The sequence below is a fragment of the Amblyomma americanum genome, chromosome 1, assembly GCF_052857255.1.
Source record: "Amblyomma americanum isolate KBUSLIRL-KWMA chromosome 1, ASM5285725v1, whole genome shotgun sequence".
NCBI classification, from domain to species: domain Eukaryota; kingdom Metazoa; phylum Arthropoda; class Arachnida; order Ixodida; family Ixodidae; genus Amblyomma; species Amblyomma americanum.
This window is the reverse complement of record NC_135497.1, coordinates 72,053,627-72,076,566: the sequence shown is the minus strand read 5'-3', so window position 1 is coordinate 72,076,566 and position 22,940 is coordinate 72,053,627. Positions and strand designations below refer to the sequence as shown.

The 22,940-nt window shown below is 45.9% G+C and overlaps 2 protein-coding genes across 3 annotated transcripts in view; one reads left to right on the top strand and one right to left on the bottom strand.

Annotated features, from left to right (window-relative positions):
* The window catches only part of Idua (alpha-L-iduronidase), a 143,676-nt gene that overhangs the window by 70,243 nt on the left and 50,493 nt on the right, over positions 1–22,940 (top strand). The window contains exons 4-6 of one of the 2 annotated variants that reach the window (XM_077645856.1): positions 11,587–11,688; positions 12,996–13,171; positions 14,675–14,775. In XM_077645856.1, coding sequence (XP_077501982.1) covers positions 11,587–11,688; positions 12,996–13,171; positions 14,675–14,775 — 379 coding nt within the window. The remainder of the gene's footprint in view (positions 1–11,586; positions 11,689–12,995; positions 13,172–14,674; positions 14,776–22,940) is intronic. The other variant, XM_077645857.1, reaches the window with a different exon arrangement.
* LOC144115906 (uncharacterized) lies at positions 1,519–10,409 on the bottom strand. The gene is made up of 3 exons (XM_077650538.1): positions 10,137–10,409; positions 3,737–4,597; positions 1,519–1,828 (listed from the first exon to the last, which is right to left on the bottom strand). Exons 1-3 carry the CDS (start codon positions 10,407–10,409, stop codon positions 1,700–1,702), a joined length of 1,263 nt encoding a protein of 420 aa, XP_077506664.1. The 3' UTR covers positions 1,519–1,699.

Genomic DNA, 22,940 nt, shown 5'->3' with positions numbered 1-22,940 from the left:
CCTCGACTCAGCGTGGCAAGCTCAGCCGGAGACCAGCTACCAAGTGACAAGGGGGTTGGTCGTTTGGTGCCCAGCTTTCGCCGGTCGCAAGCCAGAGAATGGGTCGGAGCCAAAGGTTCACAAACAAAACAAAGTTTATACAGCGAAGAGACGATACAGAGATAGATAGAGGGTTTATTGATAAGAAAGGCAGAGAGGTTGGCCTGAAAAATAAATATCTGGCCTGCTACTCTGCTCTGGGGGACGGGAAGAGGAGATAAAAGAAGGTCACGATGGGGGACGATGATGATGGGAGGAGGCAGATGAAAAACTACTTTAAAAAAAAGGCACACTTTCTGACATCACAAACGCGAGACAAGGTCCGTGTCGCTCAAAAAGCGTGAGAGCGCTCGCGTTGCCTTTACAGTTCTAAAACTATCTGGCCAAGCGCCGAGGATCAAATCCTCAGAGAGGAGCGATGTGTCCATAGGCTTCAGAGCAGATGCGAGTATGAGTCTTTAACGTGCATACGCTGGACACGCCACTAAAACATACAGAGGATTTCACAATCACTCGTACGAGCGCATACAAAGCGATTCACAAATGCAATGCAACGCGTGCAAAGTAACAATCAAGAGAGATTACAATTCAAGAGAATCTTTGCACCTAAAGTGCACTAACACAGAGAGAGACAAACAAACAAAACACAATTTGTTCACCGGGCACTGCGACAGTCGGACGACCTGAGGAGCACGACGGGGCCGATCCGCAAGTTGGCGCACGTTGATTCGCTGGTCCGTGGCTGGGCGGTGGTGTTCTTCCGGGAGTCGAGCGGGCGCGCTTCTCGAAAGCTTACACGGCGGCTCGGGCTGACAGACAGCAGTTGAACGCCCTTATTAATAGGCGCAGTCCGCGTCTGTTTGTTCTTCGCGCCAAGGCAGGCGCGCACATACACGCAGTATCAACTGCACAAACTCCTTCTCCTTCTCGCGCCAGGCGCGCGACCCCATTGGTCGAGCGCGGAAACCTCCTTCGAGAAAATTCTGGGTCCTACTTGTGATGCGAAGAAGGCGCTTGTCCTGTTGTGTTTTTGTGCCTATTTTGTCCCTGTTCTTTTCGCGCCGTCTTGACATCATCTAGATGTGAAGATGCCGGCGCGAGAGCGAAGGGGAGAGGGTATCACTTTAGCGCGGCCAAGGTTACGCCCTCTCCGTCGACGATGAGTAGGAACTACTCGGACATTCTAGAGAAATCGACGCCGCGGGTGGCCATGTTTCCTTTGGCGCCGCACCGTCGAGCTGAGTGGAAAGGGCAGCAGCACACGCAAAGTTACGCGCTCTCCGGGGATCCTTTCCCCGCTGTTTTTTTTGTTTTATTTTACCGCGCGCGGGCTCGTTTGCTTACCCGCAGCGCCGTTTGTTCGAATATGCGCCGAATTTTAGGACACTGTACATCACGATTTTCCTTGTCATTCACGTCGGTGGGCTAATGAACTATTTAATTCCTACTCCCGTTAATTAGCCAACAAGGGCGCTACTGGCCAAGCAAGAATAGTGGTATGACGGGACGGATCATTAGAACATGTAAACGAAATAATGTTGGAATCACGGTGTCCCGAGCGGAAGCACAAGAGTATTCTGCCTCCAGGAACACATCGATCGCAGCATGTCATGCAATGGACGAGTGGCAGAAAAAAAAAAAGGTTTATTTCTGTGTCACTTTAGACAGACTTCGCACGAGACCGGGCAGCGGGAGCGGGAGGCCACGGCTTCGGCAGCCGCCCCAGGCGGGCGCCCAAGTTGTCCCCATGAGCAGGTGTGGTGCTCATGCGGCTTCGCCCGGCGGGGACCTGTGGGAGAACAAAGCGGTTGCATCACGACGTGTAAACTGGGCCCAGGTGCAGAGTTACGATCATGCTTCTCCCGGGCGCGCTAACACTCCAGCTCCATCTTGGCGGTGGCGCGTACTGCCGAGAGCGTTTATGTTCCCGGTCTTGGCGGCTGCTCGCAGCCAGGCGCGCCGTGCGAAAATACTTCTGTACTTGGATTCCATTGCGCATTAGCGGTCCCCAGGTAAACAAAACTAACCACATACTTCCGCTGCGGGATGCCTCGTAAGCGCAGCCATGTCGAACAACACGCCGGGAAACTCTCTGTCGTCACAGCAGGTTTTCTCGAAGTATTTTGGTTCCTCAACCCGTCGCAACGATAGCAGCGACGCGTAATAGTAAAGGAAATTGCTTTTGTTACGGCAGAACGAGAAACATCCGCGGTATTCTTGACTAGACTTGTTAAAGCTGGTTTTATAGGCACGCTAAAACCCGGTTTGCGGGCTTCGTGTGCTTTGGACAGATGTTGGAATCTCTTCATTAATATGCACGGGACGAACTTACTCGACGGCGGAGGTAGATAATTACACAAACGCAGTTGCGAAGACTACAATGTTGTTCGTTGTACTCGGGACGGACACAATATTACGGTGCCGTGAGCTATACTATAGGCCGTGTGGAAGCTCTACAGGGTTTTTCACTTAAGACTACACAATTTTTAAAAATATGCTTTTTGAGTTAGAAGACCACTTTTTTCGCAGTGCGCATTGCCAGCGGTGTAGTACTTCAGTATATAGCTAAAACGTGTTAACTTGTAGGCTGGCTGACTAATAGTGAATAGTTCGCTTTTAAACTATTACTGTTAAGCTTCTTAATTACTGAGGCCAGAGTAATTAATATCCATGTCAGTTTTTCAACTTTCGAAAACGCGTTTACCCTCAGTGCTCTGGCTGAACAAATTTTGGCTACATCGCGCCAATATACATGCGTCTCCGAGAAGATTGCAGCAAAGCAACCTGTTTAGTGCACGTAACTCGTCAAAATAGCTAAACTTTGTTGGCCCACAGCGGCGAGGGTAATCGCGTTTTCGAAATTATATAAAAATGATATATATATATATGTCTTACGGTGGACTGCACGGCACTCATTAATTAAACAGCCTAAAGGTAATAGTTAAAAAGTTAGCTATTCATTATTAGTTAACCACCCTGCTAGTTAGCACGTCTTAGCTGTATTATCATGTACTACACAACCGACAAGGATATAAGCAGGAAAAACCGCTCTTCTAACTCAAAAACCCTATTTTTACAAATTGCGTAAAATCTTAGGTGAAACACCCTGCATATGTGCTCACTGTGGGCGCATGCAAAGGAACTCTAGCTTGAGCCCTGCAGCTGCGGACGCCGTTCTGCGAAATTGCGAAAGGAATGCTGGCCTCAGACTTGGATTCAAACAGTTCTTAAATTACCTCAAATAAAAAAGCATGAATATAATTTCTTCTGCTGCCAAAATATATCAAACTTGTTTTGACCGCCACCATGTCCACTTGCAAAACTGATTGTGGTAGAAAAGAGGGTTTTGGCACTAGCTTCTTTTTTAATAAACGCAATTCTCCATTCACTGCTCAACGGAAACCAAGAATGCCTTTCGTTACGCGATACCACCCTAAGCGAGAACTCGGGCATTGATTTCTGCACGTACCACTATTCAAACACGTCCTCGGAGCAACCCGGGGAAGGCCTGAATTGGGCTTCTAAGCAGCCTCGACACGATTGCTCGTTAAGGGCTAGGAGGATTCACCATTATGCGCTTGCATCATATTAATTCGATACAAGCGAATATAATGCGGCGACAAAACTCTCCGCGTGTTTTGCAACAAGCGGGGAGTTTGCCTGCCATGCGTGCATAAAGACACATTCCTTCTCTTACCTGTCCATCCAACGAGGCCGCCTCCCGAGGATGATCGTCGCGAGTGTCGCCGGTCACCTGGCTGCCCAGCCGAAGCTCGCTCCTGAGCAGCTGGCTATCTGGATACGTGCGCCTCTTTTGTGGCGTCTCCTCGTCCGAGAACAGCATACACATGTCTGCCCAGTGCCGTCGCAGCAGCGACTGCTGGGCGTCCCACGAGCTATCCTCGCAGGTCGAAACGTCCCCTGAGGTCTCCTCCCGGTAGCCGGGCACACCATACTCAGTAAGGAACAAAGGCAGCCCAGTGGGGCTCACCCCAGCTGGGCGCGGTGTGCTGGTTTTGGGGAGTAAAAGTACCTCTGGATCCGGACGAGAGGATGGAGCAGAGGATTTCCGCGCAGTCACAGAAGGCGATATCTGCGCGGACGGCCCGTGGCTGTTGTTGGGGCTTTCGTCGTCCGAGCAAAATGGGAGGTCGGTAACGAGGCGCCTACGACGCTCGCCTATCGGCGACAGGCTCAGCGGCGCTGGCTCCGGACGCCGGCTCTCTAGTGGCGACGCCCCGTGGACGTGGCTGGACCACACCGGTACCGGCGTTGCGTTCGTGCTTTGGCCAGCGCTGGTTCCTGCCTCGCCGTCGTGGTAATCTGATGGGCCACACGATAACTGGTGCTCTGGCCCCGTGCTGTGGCTCTGGACGTCCTCTTCTCGTGGCTTGAGCGCCGCTACCTCCATGTCTACGGGTTTCAGACGAGGCCGTCGCAGCTGGGTCGAAAAAACCTTGCGCGTCCTCGAGCTCAACGGGCACGAGTCTGAAATTTCTGCCCTCTTTTTTTTCCTTTGTCGTAACCAGCTTCTTCCTCTTCTCTCACTCGGCAATACCTGCGCGTAGAAAACGGAAATTGTTCATGAGGAAATGATATCATTTGTAGCTTTCCTGATCGCACATCGGCTACGTTATTTATTTGCGTAATCTGAATGCCAGACGCAATTTACATTCTTAGCTAAATGCGAGTCGGCACCGCACTACCTGTCCTAAGAAACCGTTTTTCAGTGGAACGAAGCGTTACACGTTTATGTTGCCAACGCAGTCTATGAAAGCAATCGTGCGGCGATCGGCCGGTTATGCAACGCAGATAACCAGCCACCACTATTACATTTTTTTCAGTAATCGGCACTGATTCACTAGACTTTTCTGTTTAAAATGTGATCACGTGCAACTTTTATGAGTCTGTGGTCAGTAGCTTAGCAGTTACGAGAAACATGCCTAATAACTGTTATTACTGGTACTGAAGTCTTCGCTGGTTTGCTAGCGTGCGCTAGCGCTGGTTTTCCAGGTCATGCAATAGCTGCTAAGAGAAAAATACCTTATAATTTGACCTAGAAGCTTTACGGCACATCTGTTATTTTAGATACTGTAGGGGACACGAGGAGGAAGCGAGACGCCTACCTACACTCCGCAAGAGCGCGGGTTACAACGATGCCGGCATCATCAAAGGCCCTGCCGCTCTGCTTACTCCTTCCCCCCCCCTCTCTCTCTCTGTTCCCGCGCTCCCTTTTCGGGTTCGCTTCCTTTGCTTCTTTTGCCCACAGTCTGTTTGTGGTTTATGGGGCTTTAGCGTCTCAAAGCGACTCAGGCTCTGAGGGACGCCGTAGTGAAGGGCTCCCGAAATTTCGACCACCTGGAGTGGTCGAAATCGTGCACTCGATATCGTGCACTAACATCGCACAGTACACGGGCCTCTAGAATTTCGTCTCCATCGAAATTCGACCGCCGAGGCCGGAATCGAACCCGCGTATTTCGGATCAGCAGCCAAGCGCCATAACCACTGAGCCACCGTGGCGGCGCACAGTCAGTTTGTCTGGCAACCTCTTATCGCTGACGTCACAAGGGCATACCCGCCGAGCGGGTATGCTCTTGTGACGTCCTTGTGCCCTTGTAAGCTCAGCGAAATAAGATGCGATTTCCGTTTTTTTTCTTTTCAGAAGTCTGCAGCATAATACGCGAGCTTAGTGACCCTTGAGAAAATCGACTTCATTGCTCGTGGCGCCCGTCTTCTGATTGTTGAGGAAACACAAATCGATAGGCCCCTGCTGTATTATTTACACTTAGATGCATGATATTAGCCTGCAATGGGTGTGGTCTCTCTTTAGGAGCCAAGTGCTGCCGCATGTGAAAAGCTGCACGTGACGCGTACCTGCTTCGTCGATGCGCGGCGTGAAGGGCGTTGCGTATGCAATCCGTCGCTGACTACCAGGGTCTTGTCCGCTGTTCGTCGGTTAAATAGTATCTCAAATTAACACCAAGTAGAACTACAGTAAATCTTAGTGATATTCTGTAGATGTCCATTCCGAGACAATAGGTACATCATCTAGACGCAGAATGTAAAAAATGGGGTCATTTAGAAACATCCTCTGCACATAAAATATTTAGGGAGGCATATTTTGTCGATATATTCTGGATCTAAAATGGTTGTCTTGGTCGAAATCGCACGCACGAATCCAGCGGACTCCAGACCTCGTCACGAGAGGGGGGCCGGCGGTCCGTCCTCGACTTAAATGTAAGAATCTCGCAAACGCGCATCGCTGATTTTTTTATTTATTTTATTTATTCATACTGTTAACCCTCTGCATGAGGGTCATTACAGGGAGGGAAACATATACAGACACAAGTGCAATTCTCTTCGCTAAAAAAAAAGAAACACTCAAATGCACAGAATTAGATTTGCACAGCAATCTTCCAGGAACGCGTTCACACCTATCACAAATTTTTCTACATCTGTTTGGTCCACAACGTCACTTGGTAGTTGATTCCAAATTTCTACAGAATCGGGAAAAAAGGAGTAGCGATAGACATCAGTACGTGTAATAATAGGTTGTAATACCTTACTGTGATTTTTCCGAGGGCAACGCTTCAGGGGAGGTGTAACATAGTGATGTTTATTAACTTTGACTTTATCATTCATTATCAGAAAAATGGTTTCAATTTCTGCTTTGTTCTTCTTACTTCTAGTGATTCTAACTGACACTCTTTTAGCATTGCTGTGACTGAATCAGTGCGGCGGTATTTAGAGCATATAAAACGTGCTGACATCCTTTGCAATCTTCCCAGTTGCCGTTTTAAACCCTTTTGATGAGGACTCCTCACTGCACTTGCGTACTCTATGATTGGCCGCACGAACGTCTTGTACGCAATCAATTTAATTTCTCTAGTCGCATTCGGCAACTTACTTCCTCCTCAGGAAACAGACCTTCTGGTAGGCTTTTAAATAGACATTTTCAATATGGGTGCGCCAGTCAAGATTATTTGTTAATGTCACTCCCAAGTACTTGAGACACTTTACTTGATCTAAGGAATTTTCACCGATATTGTATCGTAACATTATAACATTCTGCTTCCTTGTTATTTGCATGTAATTAGATTTTTGGTAGTTTATTTCCATACCCCATTTCAGGCACCACGAGTTTAACGACTGAAGACACCTATTTATGGTCATCTGATCTGCCGGGGAAGCCACAGGAGAGTAAATTAAACAATCATCGGCAAAAAGTTTCATTCTGACAGGCGATTCGACGATAGCAGAAATATCATTTATATACAATAAAAACAAAAGCGGACCTAAAACGGAGCCCTGTGGCACCCCCGACAAAACTTCACGCCTATCCGATACTGCACTTTCTATTTTGACGACTTGACAGCGGTTACTTAGATAGGCCTGAATCCATAGTACTATATTTTCAGCGATTCCTAATCTGCGTAGTTTAAAAAGAAGCTTATGATGCGGAACTTTATCGAAAGCCTTCGAGAAGTCTACACAGACCACATCTACCTGCTGACGTTCATCTATAGCCTTGCAAAAGTCGTTCACTGTTTCAATTAACTGCGTTACTGTCGAAAGGCCGGTCCGAAAACCATGCTGAAATGGACACAATAGGTCATTTATTTCCAAAAAATGAAGGATGTGTTTAGCTATTATGTGTTCAAAAACCTTGCAACATGCGGAAGTGAGTGAAACTGGCCTGTAGTTTTTTACAAGAAGTCGATTACCGCCTTTAAATACCGGAACTACTATTGCGCTGCGCCAGTCACGAGGTAAAGAATGATCCCACAATGACTTTTCAAATAAAATTTGCAAATAATATGATAACACTCAGCATACCGTTTAAGGAATTCCGTCGGTATTTCATCGGGACCGCTCGATTTCTTTGGGTCCAGAGACAGCAGCTGCTCACAGATGCCCTCCCTATTGATGCGAATCTCGTGCATTGATTATGGCAACGGGTAAATTGTTGTATGATCACTCTCAATATCATTGTCATCCCTACTAAAGACCGACTGGAAGAAATCATTAAACAGATTTGCAATATCGTTTTTATCAGTCACCTCATCGTCCCCATCCATTACCTGTGTGATTGCGTTCTTTTTCGCTGAAAAATATCGCCAGAACTTTTGTGGTGAGCTTGTGAGAAAATTAGTCAGTGTTGTATTGAAGTAAGTTTTTTCGAATCTAATAACACTGTTTTGAGCTTCTTTTTGATGTTTGAAAGTTCTGTCGCTCTATTTTTTTTGCTTTCGTAGCCTTTTTACCTTGCGCTTTAACTGAATGATCTCTCTAGTGATCCAAGGATTGAGCTGCTTAGATTTCTTTGAGCGAGTGGGAACAAACCTATCAATGCAATATTTTAGTGTGCCCTTAAAACGTTGCCACAATTCCTCGACACTTTCATGGTGTGATGCAGTTGCAAACTGATTGAAGTTTTCTTCTAAGACGTCTAAAATAGACGTATCGTCTGCCCGGCTGTAATCTTTGACCCGTATTAAAACATGCGATTTTTTGCGAACTTGTGTGTTCAACCGCACATTCAAACAGATCATCTTGTGGTCAGATAATCCCGGCTTGACAGATATAGTGTGGTCTGTCACTTTAGGGGATAAGAAAACCAATTCCAACAATGATTGGGACCCCGATGTAACCCTTGTAAAATCCTTTACTATTTGCTTAAGGGTATGAGTAAACATAATTTCCATTACTTTAGTCGCACTGCTTATTCCTACATTACCTGTTGACAAAGTTTCCCAATTAATATGTGGCAAATTAAAGTCGCCAGCCATTATCAGTCTGGTGTCCTTATTTACATGAGAGTTAAGGAACAAAAGCAATTCATCCAAAAATTCAGGAGATGTAGAAGGCGGCCTGTACACAACACCTACTAAATGTACAAGGTTCCCACAAGAAACCTTGCACCACACCATTTCAGAAAGGCTGCAGTTAAGAGCGACTGCAGATACTGTGTTTTTCATAACAATAGCCACCCCCCCTCCTTTAGAATTTCTATATCATCTAAAAACATGGTAGCCTGGTGGGAAAATGCTATCGTTACTAATTCCCTCATGTAACCAGGTCTCGGTTATTAACAATAAGTCAGGGTTCTCGAAAATTAGCAAATGTTCTAAATCAGTTGTTTTGTTTGCTACACTGCGGGCGTTTAACAGAATAATTCTGAGCTATATTTGCGAGCAATCGCTATGATCATCAAAATCTGCAGTTGATTTGGTCGGGGATAGCGAACTATGACCAGCAGACTCATCGTTAATTTTGGGTCGTCCTATCTTATCTTGGTGGGTTCGGTACAGACAACGCTCTTGTCGTTCATGATCCCATGCGTAAATGGTGTTGTTAATCTTAAGTTTATCATGTATCAGTTTGACCTTTGTTCCGTTATCTCTTTCTGCTTTACTACTTTGCCACAGTTTTTTTCGTACTGCTACTGTTTCCTTCGCATAGTCTGGGCTTACACTTATCGGGCCGCCTTTCAACTTCCCGCAATTCTTAAATACCAACTCTCTTTCTCTAGAGTCGAAAAAGTGCATAATGACAGGTCTATGGCTACCAGTTTTTTTCTTGCCTATACGATGAATTCTGTCTACAGTTTTCGCCTGAACGCCCAATTTTTCATTAAATATCTTCTGAACCACAGCTTCCCTCAGATCGGAATCTGATTCGTCTTTTGCTTCTTTGACACCAAAAACCAAAAGATTATTACTTCTGCTCCTGTTCTCGTATTCAGTCAACTTATCTGCCTGCTGACGAACAAGGGTCTCTAAAGTTTGCATTCGTTTGTTCATTTCTTCGATAATATCAAGAAATACAGTCATTCTATCGCATTTTGCATTAAGTTCGGTCATTTCTGTTCTCAGTTTATCTATTTTAGCATCCGACGTGGCCTGGTTTTCTAGAATTAACTGCAACATTTCAGCAGTCTTTGGCCCCGGGTTTTCCTCAATATCACCAGAAACCAACAAAGACAATAACATAGACCTGGTGTCACTCAAAACAGTCAACAATCTTCCAGGGCACGGCAGAACTAACAGAAAGCGGTTGTCACTCCTAGCACTTCCAATATTAGTCAAATAACGAACCTGTAACAGCAGGATTGGAGGCTTAGACATGTTGCCGATTGTCCAGGTGCCGTGCCCTCTGAATGCTCCGGCGTCGCGCAGTTCCTTTTGTAGGCTAGCCACTGGTGACGTCACTGTCATCGACGGAAGACGCCCCTTGAACAGGTTATCGCTGATATCGCTGTCGTGATGGGTCGCGTAGAAAAATGGTGTTTCATCCGTTCCACAGGTGGAAATGCTTGCGGCAACAATCCACGGCAGGACCTGTAACAGCAGGATCGGAGGCTTAGACATGTTGCCGATTGTCCAGGTGCTGTGCCCTCTGAATGCTCCGGCGTCGCGCAGTTCCTTTTGTAGGCTAGCCACTGGTGACGTCACTGTCATCGACGGAAGACGCCCCTTGAACAGGTTATCGCTGATATCGCTGTCGTGATGGGTCGCGTAGAAAAATGGTGTTTCATCCGTTCCACAGGTGGAAATGCTTGCGGCAACAATCCATGGCAGGACCTGTAACAGCAGGATCGGAGGCTTAGACATGTTGCCGATTGTCCAGGTGCCGTGCCCTCTGAATGCTCCGGCGTCGCGCAGTTCCTTTTGTAGGCTAGCCACTGGTGACGTCACTGTCATCGACGGAAGACGCCCCTTGAACAGGTTATCGCTGATATCGCTGTCGTGATGGGTCGCGTAGAAAAATGGTGTTTCATCCGTTCCACAGGTGGAAATGCTTGCGGCAACAATCCACGGCAGGACCTGTAACAGCAGGATCGGAGGCTTAGACATGTTGCCGATTGTCCAAGTTGTCCAAGTGTGAGGATATGAAATGTTGCCTCTCATTTCATTTCTTCTGTATTGAGAAGAACACGGGCGTATAGTTTCGCTCGGCCGCACAGGTGAAACGCTACATTTATTCATTGTTGTTTTTGTGCAACCTCTTTTTAATTTGTTCCTCCCTCAAGTTTATGCATTTGGCGGAAGCTGTACACATAATAATCTTAATACACATAGCTCGCGATGTATATGTTGCTAGCTTTCAAGCAGCAAGACACGCTGACCACAGCCTTGTATGTGGAATCAAGCACTTGGAAAACCGGTGGAGGTGAAGTATAAAAACTTCGAATGCTCCTTGCTGACTGTGACAGTAAACCTTAGTAGAGGAGAGGTGCGCCATACGACGTATATTTCTTTGCAGTACTGACCACCGAATTCGGCTCCGGTGCATAAATTGGTGTTTTGGTTAGCGAGAAACGCTGCCATGTCTTTAGGGAAACATGCTGTTTCGTTTTTCTTTGCGGCGGCGGCGGCGGTGGTGTCAATATACAGGCGGGATTAACCTTAGAGTGGCCTCTTGGCAAACGATTGTGTCTCAACCACTGTTCCATGAGAGCAGTGTCAGGCTAACGCCTTTCAGACGCTGGCGTTGCATTTAAACCCAAGTCTTGTAAAGAATTTTGTTATGCTTGTGCTCGGTGAGCGTACGCAGAGAGGTACGGAGAAGATTACGTGGCGCAGTGGAACTTCGAGTCTTGGAATGAGCCGGACCACAAGGGATTTGGAAGGAACTTCACGGAACAAGGTAACTCTGCATGTTCACGGTGGTAGGAGGCAGCTTCAACGTTCCATTTGAAGGTGGGGCATTCCACATGGCGGAGTGTATCGCGCGCGAAAAGACCATGGACTTTTGTTTTGTGGTATGATTATTTAACGTCATATGCAGCCGTGAACTTCGGCCAAAGCTCTTTTTTCACGCACTGATGACAGGTGCAAGGTTGGTTAAAAGCTCTCAGACCAGAGGGTCTGCTTTTAAGCAGTATACAGTCCGGAACTTACGGCGCCTTTGGAGTTATCAAGGCATACTCTGTAATGAGGATGAAAATCCTCCTCGCACTGCAGGATTTCGAGCTTCGTATATGCCCCAATTCATGGCTTCGAAGTGGACGCTGTTGCCTGGACGAACCCCGTATGTTTGTAATGTTGTCTTTCTTGATCTCTACGCAACCGTTAAATAGAATGCAGCTGGAAACATCAGAATAGTACAACTGTACTGTAAGGGCAGTACGCTTGAACACCAGTTTGGGTGCAGCATGTGAGTGATACTATTCCAGTCATTAGTATATACGGTACTATATTAGGGTACAAGGCATCAGCATACCAGTATAGGGAACCTCTGTGCTGGGTGGTCCTCCTGCGTGAGGGCTGCTTCGATACAAGCCTCAGCGATGGAATGCTGCGTGTGCGAGAATTCACCGTCATTGCGTGACCGATAACGGTATGTATAGCTTGGAGGCCAACGGCGACGCCAAGTTCTGTTTTGGACGCCACACAGGATGCAAAGCGCGTCTCTTTAGGTCATTGCTGTGAACGCAATAAGCGCGCCGCGCTATCACCTTTCTGTGCTGTGGTATTTCTTTGTCCTTTGTTTTCTTTTTTCTGGTAGCAACAAAAGCGACATCCGAAAATATTTAGCGGGACATTTTCCTGTCGGACGTTCCTCAACTTTTGTCATTATTTAATGCGCTCATTATTAGTGCGTAAGCATTAATCCGATGGGTATGAACCCCGAGCAAAATCGTCCGTTTTCGCGTTGTCCGTTCGCCCAGCGCGAGCGCTTCGTCCCGCTGTACTGCCCGCTCATCGTCTTCTAATTGGCAGAAAACCCGTTCTTTCGCACTAATTCAAATGTAGTGGACATTCTCTACAGTTTTTTTATCTACCTTCTAAAAAGGCGTAATAAATAAAATAAGCTGGTCGCTAGCGCACTTGTTGTGGGACGCCGTTTCTCCAGACTGCTTCAGTTAAAAAGAAGAGGGAGCCTTGAGGCCTGTTAGCTGGGACACCCTGCATGCTCGCATATACACGACAGCAGTTGGCCGCCCCTTGCAGGCATATGCAACTACTACGACGCGTGCTCGGAGGGACTGCGCGAGGCGAGCCCCCTCCTGCGGTTGGGCGGCCCCGCCGAGAACCTGGCTTCCAGCCACCGGTCACCCCTGGCCTGGGCGCTGCTCGACCACTGCGAGCGGGGCGCCCGGCTGGACTTCATCTCCATGCACCAGAAGGTGGGTGTGCGAGCACGCTGCAACACGAATCCGCGGCCTGGGAACGAAGGTAAGAAGCATCGGGGGCGGGAACAACAACAACAACAACAACAACAACAACAACAACAACAACAACAACAACAACAACAACAACAACAACAACAACAACAACAACAACAACAACAACAACAACAACAACAACAACAACAACAACAACAACAGCAACAAAAATAACGAATGCACACGAGAAGATCTGTATTCAACTGCTGCGCAGCAGATACGCATTCGCGCCGATCCGCCGTGGGAGCCCCTGTATTCTATCGCTGCTTTCTTATTCCTGTTCGTATTCCTATTGTACGTAGTTTATCTGGATAGCGTGGATAACCTGTCATCTTTACCTACGCGATCATGTATGCAGTGTACGCTATGCGTGGGTACGCATACAGTGTGCACGTAAAAAACAAGAGCGCTTTTTCATTCTTGTGCTTAAAATTAAATAAAATTTAAATAAAAATTATAGCTTAAAATTTAGCGTGCAAGTCTCAGAATGCATTTCTGTTACGGGTTGCGTGAAAAAAGCGCAAACTGCTTGTTGCCTGGAGCAATGAGGAGCATATTTTTCACGCAGCACTTAATTATTTATCTAGGATTAATAATTTATGTTTAAACAGCACCATATACTCTAGCAGTTTCGTTTACAAAACTGTAGAACCTTGAAATAAACCACATTCAGCACTGTAGAACACTGAAGGAGCCACAATGTTTGCCAACGCAGAATAATTCCGACCTTTTTTTTCCCCGCGTGCGATAAACCATGCGGAGGGGAACAAGTTGCCCTCGACGACTGTGGCTATTGGGGCGTGAATCTGAGCGCTCCATGTGGCGGGCCAGTATATGGAGCACTTCCAGGCACTGAAAGTTCAATCTGCAGGCCTTGAATTTTTCGCGAGTTGAATTTTCCTTGAAATTCGCACCCTGTGTTTGGAGCGCGGAAAAATATTTTACTGTGGCGACAATTTCGCCATCTCAGCTGCCTCTTGAAGGTCTACGACATTTCATTTGGAAGTTTCCATGTATCTTGACTATTACAAAGTTGATTTACTGGTTTTAACCAGTACTTTGCTGCTTGCTCCAAACGACCGCCAACAGTACTTAAGTTAAACTTCAGCAACATGTCTCTGTTTTTCTCTAAACTGACAGCTGATGCTAGATGGGAACAGTAAAATAAGCGTGGTACGCTTTGTATATTCCACTGGTAAGGAACATAAACGTTTCGTGTCTAGCTGGAACGCTCCATTGCCCCGTAAAGCTCAGCTCTGAAATGCAGCAGATTTTCCAAAGTCTCTTTATACACTTGCCCAACAGTCAAGACCAACCCGACTGAAGGACGCTGTTTGAGCTGCTCCACTGAGCATGGCATTTTCGGAATAGACGAGCTAATCCTTTACCTAGAAAAAAAAAGCAGCATGGAACAGAGTCCACTAAATTACGATGGTGATGGAAAAATGTCTGTGGTGGTCGCAGGGGAACGCCACCACGGCAGGCATCGTGGAAGGAGAACTGAACGCACTTTCCAGGATCCGAGACCGATGCCCCAGCCTGAGTGCGAAGCCCTGCATTAACAAGTGAGGATCGAGGCTTTCCACACGCGTTAACTGTGTGTCGCAGCAAAAGTTTGTGTAAAGGGAAAGGCCTGCGGCAAGGGATTTCGCATATCCGTACGCAAGTCAATGCATGCATTGTATCCGCATGCCTCAGTTCGCTTCGAAGGACATGATAGTTTTCATTTGTACGTGACTTGAGTTTAGTATCCAGCTTGCTGGCGAAGTCAGAGGAGCTTTCAGTAATTTGCGACGTAGTGGCTCATTCGTCCTGCTCTCGAACATGCGGTAGTTTTTAAGTAAGTAAAGAAAGGAAGATTTTTAAGGAAGTAAAAAAAACGCGAATGAAATATTTTGGGGTGCGGGTGAATGAGGGAGGAATTAATGTCTCCTTTTTAATTTTATCACAGGCTCGCGAGCTCAGATGCAAAATATCGTTCCGTGCAAAGGCCCTCTGTGCGAGAAACATGGTTTTGCCGCTTTAGAACGTTAGCTCTTCGCTCTTTCCTCAGTTTCGAGCCATCGTCGGCGTCCGCGGATTGCAAGAGAGACGGTGAAGACGAAGCGCCAGCCGTGATTCTTCGTTTTAAGAAGAAGTGAAGAAGAAGAAGAAGACGTAGATGAATAAGAATAAGAAGAAGAGAAAAAAAAGAACAAGGAAGGAAAAGGAAAAAAAAGAAAAAAATGAAGAAGAAAAAGGAAAAAGAAGAAAAAGAATAAAAGAAGGAAAACAAGAAGAAGAAGAAAAAGAGGAAAAAGAAGAAGGGAGAAGGCGAGGGAGGAGAAGGGAGAAGGAGAGGGAGGAGAAGGAAGAAGGAGATGGAGGAGAAGGGAAAAGGAGAGGGAGGATATGGAGGAGAAGAGGGAGGAGAAATACGAGCATAAGTCGGAGAAGTAGGAGGCGAAGTAGGAGGAGGAGAAGTAGGAGGAGAAGGAGAGAAGAAGGAGTAGTAGTAGAAGAAGAAGAAGAAGAAGCTATTGCTATTGCTATCGTAGAAGAAGAAGAAGAAGAAGAAGAAAAAAAGAAGAAGAAGAAGAAGAAGAAGAAGAAGAAGAAGAAGAAGAAGAAGAAGAAGAAGAAGAAGAAGAAGAAGAAGCAGAAGAAGAAGAAGAAGAAGAAGAAGAAGAAGAAGAAGAAGCTATTGCTATCGTCTACTTTCCTGTAGGCGTTCACAGGACAGACTGTTTGGATACCTTACTGAGCGGCGCAAACAGCACAGCCATCGCAGAAGATTTTAATTCGCACCACAGTGTCTGTGGTAGTCGCTCTGACTCCTACGGCCAGCTTCTCTGGTCATGGATGTCTATGAATGCAGTGGGCTGCTGCAATTCCGGAGCAGTAACCTTTAAGCGAGGAGTTTCTCGTTCAGTCATAGATTTAACATTAGCATCTCGTAGGGTAGGAGTATCTGCATGGTCAACAGTAGACTCAGGTACATCTAGTAACCACTTTTCAATAACCTTTACTATTATATCCTCTCCTACGGACCGCATTTGTCTACTACTTCTTATTCTTTTAAGCCCCCCTCATCCCCCTCTCCCAGTGCAGGGTAGCCAACCGGAACATTTTACTGGTTAACCTCCCTGCCTTTCCTCTACCACTTCTCGCTCTCTCTCCTACAGAAAAAGTGGCGCAACCATGAAATTTTTAAACCAAATTTGTAAAAAAATTTATATCTGCCTCGCTTCCCTCCATAGTTAGCTCAGGTCGAGCAGAAAGAACTCAGCGGGCAATTTCTTTTCGGCAAGATGCTGCTGAGAGCTCTGTATTCTCTGTGTGCGCTACTGCCCCTGCCAGACAGCCGTCTCCTTGGTGGACGGAGGAGTGTGAGAAAGCTTATCGTCGTAGAAAAGCAGCCTGGAAAAGCCTTTTGTATAATCAGAGCCCAGCTAATTGAGTAGGTTATAAGTTATACTCAACATTTTTCAAAAGAACTGTTAAAAAAGCGAAGGAGGATTACAATCAAAATTTAAACATGTAGCTCTCAATACCCCAGAATAAGAAGGCTCTATATAGATTCATGGCGCAGATTAACAACTCTCCGGCCTACAACAGCATAAAGTGAATAGTATTTTCTGCACAGGAGGCTAAGCAAAATCTTTAACGTATCGCTCAGGGGCTGGCTTTACGTTTCCAAGTGCAGAAAACGGAACATTTGCACACTCTCACCCCCAACTCGGACTATCCTAAGGTCGACGTGTCGGAGCTCCTGCCAATTGTTTCCTCGATGCAGTCTGCTGCCCCGGGATCTGATGGGGTTATTGTGGGCATGTTAAAGATTTTAGCGCTAGACTTTCCAGCTCACCTTCTGGATATTGCAAATGCGTCATTGGAAAACTCTTCGATTCCTCACAGTTGGGAAATTGCGAAAATAATTTTACTTTTGGAAAATGAAGAGAATGAATTCCATTTAGACAATATTCAGCCGATTGCTTTAACCTCAAATTTAGTAAAGCTAATAGAAAGAGTAGTACACAGTCGCCTCACAGAGCATTTTCATCACGTTAACGGCCTCAGCTCCGCACAGATTGGCTTACGTCGCGGTTGTTCCATATGGTTCGCGCATGTGGATCTCGAGAGCCGAATGCGACTCTCAATGCGCAAGAGAGTAGTTGTGGCCTTGGTGACACTTGATGTTGCTAAGGCCTATGACAGCGTTGAGCGCACGGCCCTTATTAACAACCTTGCTCAGCTACATCAACCGCACTACATCTATGCTTGGATTTGTGAATTTTTAAAAGATAGATTTTTCTTCTGTACGGACGAATCTTTCTGTCCTAATACCTATGTTCAATCAAGAGGTGTGCCGCACGGATCTGTTTTGTCTTCACTGGTTTTCAACATATTGGTTCGGGACATACCCATTCATTCAAACATTACAGCTTATGTATACGCAGATGATATAGTTTTTCCCATCAGCAAATGATGTTCATGCACTATACGAGTGTTTGCAGGCATACCTGAATGCTATTGAAGTCTGGTTTAACCAAATTAATTTATCACTTAATGTCAGCAATTGTCGCGTGCTGGTATTTCCGCCCGACACTCCTTTGTACATCTCGCTAGTATACACCTCCACTCCAGTTCCGCAGGTGGAGTCGGTTAAATACTTAGGCGTTACTTATGATCAAAGTTTGGACTGCCGACACCATATTAAGAATAATGTTATAAAAGGGGAACGTGCTCTGGGCCGGTTGACACTAGTTGGCAATAAAAAGTTTGGCATGCGTCGCGACACGTTACTGTTGCTCTATAAGGCTTATATGAGACCGATTCTGGAATTTGGTTGCGTATTGTGTTCTGGTAGCGCAAACTATAAGGTGCAGCCAGTAGCTTTACTGGAAAGGCGTGTCATATACGGCTATGCCTCGGGCTCTCAAAATCAGCTTCAAACGCTGTCCTTTATCTGGAAGCCCGTATCCCCGATCTCTTTTTCCCGCTTCCAACTTCTAACAGTGCGTACTTTCCTCAGGTCCTTTGACCCGGCCCCCGACGTTCGTAGCCCCATTTCTTTATCCCAACCACACATGTTTTTCACTAATCATTGGCCACGCTATGATCTTCCGCAAGTTAGGTTCACGCAGAAATCTGTTAGCCCCGCTTCATGTTGATCTGATCTCCTTGCAACAAGTTGCAGATACGCAGCCTGACCCCGTCTTCTATTACGACCATATTTTCCTGTCTCATGCGAAACATATGCCCGCAAATATCCTAAATGGTCTTCTTTCTCAACACGTACAGAATTTTCCTCATCGTATTGTTATCTCCACTGATGCCTCCGGCAGCTGTGAGAATGTGGCGATTGGGATATATTCGCAGGAGCTGGCTTAGAACTATTCCGTTCGTATCCCTGATTATACTCGTATATTCTTCGCAGAGTTTTTGGCCATTGGTTTGGCTCTTCTCAAAATTCCCAGGCATGTAGCACGGGTTCTTATTCTTGCAGACTGCCTTTCAGTTCTAGTCTCTCTCCAAAATTCGGGAAAATCTTTATTGAATCGTTCGCTTAGGTTTTTTGTTCCGCGCACAGTGCGTGAAATTCGCTTTGTCTGGGTACCTGGGCATTTGGGCGTCTATTTTAACGAGGTGGCTGGTATATTGGCAAGGTCAGCTCTCATCGCTCCTGTAATCTATCCCGTCCCTCACCTCATTCTGTTGGAAACTTCACGTTTCCTGCGGTTCCAACATATTTCAGCCAGCTTGAGTGATCCATTGCTCAATACCTTGGATTTTAACCACTTAAGGTACCCATGGAACATCCGGTGGTGTAAATCAAGGCTTTGTGAGGTGTCAATTACGCTTCTGCGATGCAGAATCCCTCACTTAAGTTTGTACTTATGCAGATGTGGGTTCGCTGAGACAGACCTTTGTGTGTCATGTGGGCAAGTTTAAACAATAGATCATTTCTCCCCTCTTGCCGGTGGTTCGCAGTTCAGATAAAGCAGTGTTTTGAGGTCTCTCTTTCGAGGTTAGGACTCCCTCTGTCTCTTCCAGTTCTGCTCTCGTTCGGTGCGAGCGCAAAGGGATTCCTGTTAAGCAGCGTTTGCGGCTACCTTCATGATTACATAAGTGCAACTGATCGATTACCTTGGGAGCTGTATACAAAATTCTGTCGCATGTCCAAAAATGCTTGATTCTATTCCTGGTAATTCATATTTCTTTAATTCATTTGAATTTCCAAATTTTTATTCTGATCAGGTGTTTTCACGTCTATTTTTCCCCGCGCAAATACCTCATTGGCATTCTCTACTGTACTTTGGTCTATCCCCCTGCGTGGTTATGTGTCATGTTTACTGAGGTGAAGAAGAAGAAGGAGGAGGAGGAGGAGGAGGAGGAGGAGAAGGAGAAGGAGGAGGAGAAGGAGGAGGAGAAGAAGAAAGAGAAGAAGCAGAAACTCTTTGTCATTCCAGCCCGCTCTTGCTACCCAAACTCTCATTCCTTTTCAGTCCATGCCGTACTTGAGGTAGAACCCACCTGTGTTACTCCCCCGCGCACGTTTATTTTGTCTTTATTATGTACAGGTGTATAGCGATCTACGCTTCCATATTCTTGGCCGATCCCCCAATGTGAGTACGTGCCATCTTTTGTGAGGCCAACAATAACAACAACCCCGCTGATGGCCCGCGCACAGGACTCCTGACTGAGTTTATTTTAGAGGCCGTGAAAAAGAACGACGAAATGTCCATGTTAAGGTGGCTGTACATCGCTCTAGTAAAAAAAAATGTCGCCGTTCGCGTCAATACGTTCTATTATCAAGAAAATTCAATTCACGGCATCTGAGGAACCCCCGGGCGCTTCTACGTCATCGGACTGCGTGGCATTCACCAAATGTCACTCAGTCATTCCGGCAGCTGATCTGGGCCCAGAGACTACATAGCCTGTAGTGTCTTCGGTAACGCGCTGACGGAGATAGCTTCGCCGGCTCCGCTCCCCACGGTGACACTGACAGCAGCACAATTGACACCTGAGCCTGGGTCCCAGCTCCTGGTTCCTGCTCCCGGTCCATCGAATACAGAGCATACCCCGCATTCTTCGAATGCATATCAGCCCGTGAGAGATCTGCCCTCCGGGCGGAGCCCGGCAATGGCTGCCCAGCCTACACTCCTGGATGGGGCTCCATGAGGAGCCGAGCCCGAGCACTCCAATTGACTTGTCATCATCAACACGTTTCCCCCCCCCCCCCCCCCCCCCCCGCGGTTCTCAAAGCGTCCTTCGGAAGGCACTGCACCGGATTCCTCTTCGGGCAACAGCGGCTCTCAAGGCAAGCGTTCTTGTCTAACGATTGTCCATCCAGTTGTGGCTACACCAGGATCGGTATCCTATAAAATGACTATTAGAGCTCTGGCAACCAAAAGCATCACAGATATTCCGGACAGGGTTCTTCAGGCGAAACTGGGCGCGTGTTTCCGCGGCTTCACGGCTAGGAAGAATTCAAAAACCACCGCTGTGTGGCACCCGACCTTGGCTGCTGTGGAGCGTTTGCAAACCCTCAGGCGTATTGCAGTTACAAGCGAGATCTTAGTGCCGGTCTAGGTATGCCTGTTATAAGGCTAAGACCGACAACGCTGTGCTGTTTACAACGTGAACGTTAACGAGGACCAGGCTTCCCTTCAGCGTGAACTCTACTGTCCTACCCACCGCGTCATCCAAGCGTGTTATTTATTTATTTATTTATTTATTTATTTATTTATTTATTTATTTATTTATTTATTTATTTATTTATACATACTACTAATCCCATTTGGGATTGAAAATAGGGTTAGTAATAACAGTTCAAAAAATACATCATTTTGGTGAAGATCGCAAAATAGACAACTAATAGTAAAGGTAAAGCAAAGGCACTGGAATTAACTATGGAAATACGACCAAAAATACAACAACGCAGAATAACAATACAACAAACTGTATCATAACCATATCGAAACAAGGCAAATTAATCTCACAATAGGCGTCATGACGGAAGTTACATCGCAATAGTTCCGAAAATACTCGTTAAGTGTATTAGAATGTTTGTGACGCGTCGATCTTGCTTTAGAAAAGGAAATACATTTAGTAACGTCAAGTTTTAATTGCTGGTGAATTAGTTGATACATCATCTTGTGTCGCGCTAGTTTACTACGTATTTGGAGTGTTTGTATCTCCTCACGTTTCATTATTTCTGTTGGTGAGTCAGTTGTTTGGTATTTGTTAAATATAAATCTGACAGCTTTTCTTTGAACTGCTTCGAGTTTGGCAATATTTTGATTAGTATGAGGGAACCAAACGACGTTACCATATTCTAAGACAGATCTAATCAAAGTGTTGTACGCTAATAGTTTAGTTTGGGCAGGGGCTAGTCGAAGAGGTCGTCTAATAAAAAAGAGTCGTTTTAGAGCTGTTGATGTAATCATGTCCACGTGGTCGTTCCACCGGAGGTCATCAGTTATTAGTAGACCGAGATATTTATGTTCCGTGACTGTAGTGAGTGGTATGTTATTTATGGTGTATGGAAAATTTGATTTATGCTTCTTCCTCGTTATTGCATACCAGCTGATTTAGTAGCGTTAAGGGTCATCTACCAGTCCGTGCACCATTTTGTTATAGACTTAAGCGCATTGTTAAGGGTTTGATGGTCATCAACTGTGTTGATTTTCTTATAAATGATGCAATAGTCTGCAAAAAGTCGCATGTTGACATAAGCATTAGCGGCTAAATCATTGATGAAGATTAAAAAGAGGATGGGGACCAAGACACTGCCCTGGGGAACACCGGGTACAACTTGGACTGTGTGGGAAGTTTTTTGGTTAATTTCTGCAAACTGTGTTCGATCTGATAAACAATTTCTAATCCAGTTAACTATAGGCCCTTGACCTAGTGTTGTCTCAAGCTTATTAGTTTGTTATGTGTAACCCGATCAAATGCTTTCGAAAAATCAAGTAGTATTAGGTCGGTTTGTGTTCGGCTATATATGTTTTGCGATAAATTATGTATTAGTTCTATTAATTGAGTTACCGTGGAAAGAACTCGGCGGAAGCCATGCTGGAATGGTGATAATATACGTTCATCTTCCAGAAAAATTGTTATTTGCTTAAGGATAATATGCTCAAATATTTTAGGCACTGAGCAGGGGATGGAAATGGGTCTGTAGTTAGTAACATCAGTCTTGCTTCCTGACTTGTGAATAGGGATGATTTTTGCTTTTTCCATTCCTGTGGGAGTTTTCACGTTATTAATGATTTGTTAAAGATTATGCATAGATACTTAGCCATCCATTCGGCATATCTTTTAAGAAAAAGATTTGGGATCATATCTGGTCCTGGGTCCTTTTTTGTATCGAGTTTTAAGAATAGATTTAAAACCCCGCACTCAGTAACCGTTAATGGTTCAATGTGTTTCGTTCCCGAATGGCTGAAGGGAGGAAGAGCACCGTTGCCGTTAGTGAAAACTGAAGAAAAATAATCATTCAAAGATCTGGCAAACTCAAGGCTTCCTTCTTCCGAGAGTGGATTATCAGTATTTTTCCTGCACTGCAAGGCCTATCAACTACCCTAGCCCGCCTATACTACTATATATGAATGCATTCGTCACACTCTATTATACGACCGCCATCAGCAGTTCTTACTCCCAACTGAGCGACAACAGACCAACGTATATACGTCGAGCAGCATCAACTCATGCGGCGTCGTCCCTTCGCGACAAAATTGCGGAA

What these genes read in the sequence shown, in the direction of transcription:
- LOC144115906 (XM_077650538.1), bottom strand. Translation starts at nt 10,409, where the DNA reads ATGTCTAAGCCTCCGATCCTGCTGTTACAGGTCCTGCCGTGGATTGTT. An exon ending in CTCCAATCCTGCTGTTACAG is followed by an intron (nt 4,598 to 10,136) that starts GTTCGTTATTTG and finishes TTCTACGCGCAG; the next exon opens with GTATTGCCGAGTGAGAGAAG. An exon ending in CGGCCTCGTTGGATGGACAG is followed by an intron (nt 1,829 to 3,736) that starts GTAAGAGAAGGA and finishes GTTCTCCCACAG; the next exon opens with GTCCCCGCCGGGCGAAGCCG.